The following is a 5,632-nucleotide window of genomic DNA, read 5'->3' on the forward strand; positions in this document are numbered from 1 at the left end:
TTTATTTTCAAATACATCAATACAGGCACATAGATGAAACTTATTCTGCAGTTTTCATTTATTTCGAACACACCAGTCCAGGTATTTAAAGATGATGCAGAGTAAAAAAACATTAAGCATTGTAGTAAACAAAACTGAAGAATAGTTTCCCAAAAAAACAGGCAAGTGGCCAATTAAAAGAGCTGATACTTTTATTCTCCAGCATAATCAGCTAAGTCAACTGCACAAACTCTCATATATTGTTATCTTTTCTGTGGCACACATACAAATCTTGTAACTATATTAAATCATGAATAAAGATTCAAAGAATGGAGTAACCAATCCCTGTACCTATTTCAAAGCAGGTCTCATGGAGACGACCTCGGCCTCCAAAACTCAATTAATTACACTTGATATCCTATATAGGTGCAGAAGGGTGCACAAGAACAAAAAAACCAGCCACTTGGAAGGCTCGAAAGCATTAAGAAAATCCATATGACTGATAAGGAAGGATCGTTCTCACCAACTAAAAAATACCTTTCTCAAAGACTACCAAAACTCTGATCCCATTCATTCTAACTCAATATATCTAGAAAAAAAATCACACTGCCAAAACAAGGATCATACCATGGTCTATAAGCTATTACTTCTAAATTAATTTCAACTACTCTACGCATTGATCTATCCATGCTAGAGCTTCAAGATCAAGGTCAAAATTTAAGCTGGAAATGTCATTTTCAGCACTCAGCAAGCCACTGGCACCGGGAAAGCTGCTGCATTCACCCATATCAAACAACTGGCCAAATTCCTTCATGAAATAATGATCTCCAAATGCAGATGAATGGACCTCATCACAACACTGTTCTCCATTGATGGGAGAAACAGACTGCACAAGAAAATCCATGCTACAAGAAAGCAAATTCTCTTGCTTTCCTGAATTAAGTTGTTGCTGCATGTTCTGGGAATCCATTGATTCAACAGTGGGAAGATTAATTGGCAAAATGTTGCTAACTTCTAATTCTAGAAAAGGCACAGTTAAATCTGATTGTCTTGAAATCACAAAATCGTTACTCTCACACCTGCCACTGAAATTAGTCACTTGGGCATTATCAGCTGCAACAAATTTCCACAATCCAGAGGATGGAAAAATGCATTCAAATTCTTTATCAAATTCTGGACCGTCCAGCAAATTACATGTTGACACTTCCAGCACAGAAGAAGGTGATGCCATCCCACATTTATCCAAATATTCAAGAGAACTGCAAGAAATGAACTCTGAAGATGATGAATGAACGTCAGTTTCTTCTGTGTTCCTGTCTACACTCAAACTGTAACTTTTTTCAAACTCCTTTGCATCTGTGGACTCACATCTGGTTTCCAACGCACATGACTCCTCCTCTATTATGGTACAGATCTCTTTCTTCATTGGCACAATAGGCAAAACTGAGTTTTCAACACCTTCAATTTTATAGCTTTTACCAGAAAAATTAGTTGGTGCTAATGGACCTTTAATCTTTCTGGCCGCTTTATCATAAGCTTGTGCAGCTTCTTCTGCAGTATCAAAAGTTCCAAGCCATAGCCTCACTCCTTTTGAAGGATCTCTTATCTCTGCAGCCCATTTACCCCATCTTCTCTGCCTTACTCCCCTGTACTTGCAGCTTTTCCCAGAGTTATTACAGGTGAAGGACCTCAAAACAGATTTCTTAGACCTTGTGAACCTTGTTAACCTTTCCTTCTTCTTGGGAGCTCTTCTATAAGGTAAGCATTTGCTTCTCTTCTTGGGCTTGAATTTGTGAGCAAACTCTTGTGTTTCAAATATAGAGTTTGTAGATTTGGTCTTGTAGGGATATACATCAAAATTCACTACAGGCTCTTTACAATTCGACTCGCCAATGCCATCATCTCCATCTTCATCTTCACCATTCTTTTGAGAGAATATAGCTGAGCCAGAGGGAAGCTCAACTTCATAAACTAATCTCTTGTGGGTATCTGTTTCTGTGCTCGTCTCTTCATCACTGGATACATCTGTAGCATCAAGATCAGTGCAGATGATTCTAACTTTCTTAATGCAATTCAGAGTCCTGAAATCCTTGGAAAATTGAAGAGCATCATCATCTTTCTGTTTCTTCGCTTTCCCTGATTTACTGGGCCTTGTATTGCAGCAGTAGAAAAGGGTCTGGGAACCAGGATTTTTCATACTGCTCTTTTCAAGCTTGAAACCAGACTGGTATATGCACAAACCAATGCAAGCGAACCGGAATTTTTATATCTCCCCACTGCTTCCAAACCTTCTGATGCATAACTGAATTGGCGAAGACAGCTACATGCAACAATGACAAATGCCCATCAAAAAACACCTCCAAAATCCCACAAATGCAACAAAGGCAGTTTACACAGGGTTTTGGGTTTAAGGCCATTAGTATATAAGATTTAAACTAATTCAATAATTTCTCACCAGAGTCTAATATAAGCCCATGCAAACCAATTATAAATCACAAAGGCCTAAAGGGAAACAACCCAACGGAATCCTAAAACTCAAAAGAAAGAAGAATTGCATGCAGGGTATCCGTAAATCCCAATCCACATTCAAACAAAATAGAAAAATTATTTTCAAGTTGCACATGCATAAAGCTTGAATCTGAAAGAAATGCATACTCGAAACTGAAATAAACTCTTGATTCAAAAATTTTGATTTTTTTTCTTGAAAATTGATAAACTGTGGCAAAGGTTTGACTTTTACTGTTGTGCATTTTATGTGAGGAGATACACACAGCAATCCGGAAATTTCAGGACATTTATGCATCAAACTATGCGTACCTAAATACCAGACAAATTTCTCGAAATGGATTCTTGTTTGACACGAAAACTGTTATAGAAACAAATGTCATGTCTGAGTTAACTTCTAAGGAAACCCAATACAAAACATATCAATCTCCATAGCTAGCGTCGGTACTCATGCAATTCAACGAAAAAAATTGAACTCCACATCACTACCCAATACAAGAAAAATGCACTAACCATTCAATTCAATGAGAAATTGGGATTCGTAGCACTCACCCAATACAAGAAACACAGAACCAGAGATCGCAAGTTCTCAGCCAAGCAAACTAGAAGTAGGCATATACACAATGCGTATATATCTCCACTGAACTAACTGTCAGTTACAAATTAAGATAAGAGAATAATGAAGAAGGAAGAAGCCTTTATGTTTCTGCTGCTGCTGTTGCTGCTGCTATCACTCCTGTGTATATGCTCCTGCAGTATACACATAAACAACAATGGCCTGCCTGGCTTGTTTGGCTTATATTGGATTACACACAACACAAAGGAAGCAGCAGCACCCAAAACGGGATCTCAATGGATAGAAGCGAAGGCACTTCTTTGCTGTTAATAAGAACAATATAACCAAGAAAAACAGCCCCTAAATAGATCTTAATTCTTTTTCTAAAAAGAAAACAAAAGCCATAAAAAGACTAAACTGTAAATTCTTAAATCCAAATTATAACTCTCAGATAAATGGCATTTTTCTTCTTTGGTTCAAAGCTAACAGAAAACAAAATTATAAAAACATCAGCAAGCCCATTATGCATGGCATGGGTGTAGGCATGGGTAATGGATATCATGAGATTTGCATGGATATTCAACATAAAACTTGTGCCTTATATGAAAAAGAAGTGGCCATACTCATTAATCGGTGCTTGTTAACAAAGTCTTGATTTTGTGGGCTGTATTACTTTTTCACTGCTGTGACCCCACAATGCAAGGAGGAGAACGACATTATTAGCCCGTGCTCACAACTTCATTTATACTGTCACTCTTATTCTCTTTTTTGGGCTTCACTCTTCCATTCTTTTTAAGGACTACCTAATATCCCACACAAACTGTGAGGCACCCCTTATTAGCCTTCTGTTTTTTAAGCCTTTTTTCTTTTTCCTTTTTCTTTAAATAAATAGTACTTTCTATACTGCTCATTATAGTGGTTTTGAACTTCTAAGGATTGGTAAATTAAATTACTCTTTTGTCATTTCAATTAACATAATGTTCTTTGCGCAAACCATGTGTGATATGAGATTATATATATATATCATATTTTATTATTTTTTAAAGATAGAAAATATGGAGGCTGGGTCTCCTTGATACTCTTGTAATCCTTCTTTTACTTTCGATATTTAATACAAAAAAAAGATAGAAAATATATAGAGAGATTGCATCTTAAATATTATGTTAATTAATAATTAAATATATAAAAAAATTAAATTTATAAAATTAACAATAATAAAAAATATTTCTATTTTGTTATGCAAAAATTTATGTGCATAGATATACCTATCTTTAGAAAAATCTAGTCACCCTCACCTTAAAAAGTTTACCTTGCATATTACCTCAAAGTTCGTTGGATTTAATTTTATTTACTTATAACTATTTTAATGGTGGTTACCAATGTTAATAGAGAAATTTAAGTTTAAATAATAATAATAATAATTATTTCAATTCTATTATATAAAAAATCTATGTCTTCATGTGTGTATGTATATACACATATAGATATAATAATTCTAAAGTTAAGTAAAATAAAAATTATTTTAATTATTGCTAGCATGTAGTTATAGACACGTACCTAGAAAAATCTATGTAAAAGTTTGTAAGCTCATATTTTTTTAGTAGATTTTTATTTTTTATTTTAAGATTAGTTTTCTTTATTTTTATGTAAAACTTGAGGTTCCAATAAAAAACTTACCTGGTTCCTTACTTGTATTCTCATAAATATGATCAAATTTAAAGAAAAAGAAGAGTTTTTGACATGTTTATGTCATTTCACTCAACCTCTTGTTGTCACCATAGAATGCCTCTCAATATAATGAAAGGTTAGAAAGTAATGCCCATCAATGTTGTTGATTTATTTGTATAAATATTTAAGGTTCATATTTCTAGATAAAATCAACCATTCCGATCACACTTGGTGATCATGCATGTTACAATTAGAGGAAATCACGTGAAGACATAACATATATTTAGAACTAGTGATATAAGATTTCCACAATCTATAGAATTTCTTATAGTAGATTTCCAAATAAGATCGTGTGCGGGTTTTTAGATCAACTTTCGGATCACACTCCATGATCCATCATCAGGATGCATGAGAGCACAAGAAGTAAAAAAACACCTTTACTACAATTTTATTGTAGTAGATTTTCACTTCTTGTGCTCTCATGCATCTTGATGATGGATCACGGAGTGTGATCCGAAAGTTGATCTAAAAACCCGCACACGATCTTATCCGAAAATCTACTACAAGAAATTCGATAGATTGTGGAAATCTTATATCACTAAGTCTAAATATATGTTATGTCTTCACGTGATTTCCTCTAATTGTAACATGCATGATACTATCCACTGAACCATAGTTTTTAGCTATGTTGTTGTGATCCTTTGAATCATGTGCACCTATGATACTTGATTTATGAAAATAGCAAAGCTAAAAAACACTTTAGGAAGTCTTTTATGTAATTGCTGAAGAGTGAAACTTCCTTGACCTTGACTCAAACTATTCGTTGTTTTCACAAGATTTAAAGACACATAAGACATGTGAATTTAGTATGTCTAAAATGTAGTATATGTTAGTAAAATGATGCAATGTAGTTTTCTTAGATAG

The 5,632-nt window shown here is 34.3% G+C and overlaps 1 protein-coding gene across 1 annotated transcript; it reads right to left on the reverse strand.

Annotated features, from left to right (window-relative positions):
- Positions 1–212: 212 nt before the first annotated feature.
- Positions 213–3,731, reverse strand: LOC131041321 (uncharacterized). Its single transcript, XM_057974365.2, has 2 exons — positions 3,037–3,731; positions 213–2,299 (listed from the first exon to the last, which is right to left on the reverse strand). The coding sequence occupies exon 2, from the start codon at positions 2,174–2,176 to the stop codon at positions 644–646; it is 1,533 nt and encodes a 510-aa protein (XP_057830348.1). The 5' UTR covers positions 2,177–2,299; positions 3,037–3,731; the 3' UTR covers positions 213–643.
- Positions 3,732–5,632: the final 1,901 nt, after the last annotated feature.

Source organism: Cryptomeria japonica, chromosome 11 (genome assembly GCF_030272615.1).
Source record: "Cryptomeria japonica chromosome 11, Sugi_1.0, whole genome shotgun sequence".
Classification (NCBI taxonomy): Eukaryota; Viridiplantae; Streptophyta; class Pinopsida; order Cupressales; family Cupressaceae; genus Cryptomeria; species Cryptomeria japonica.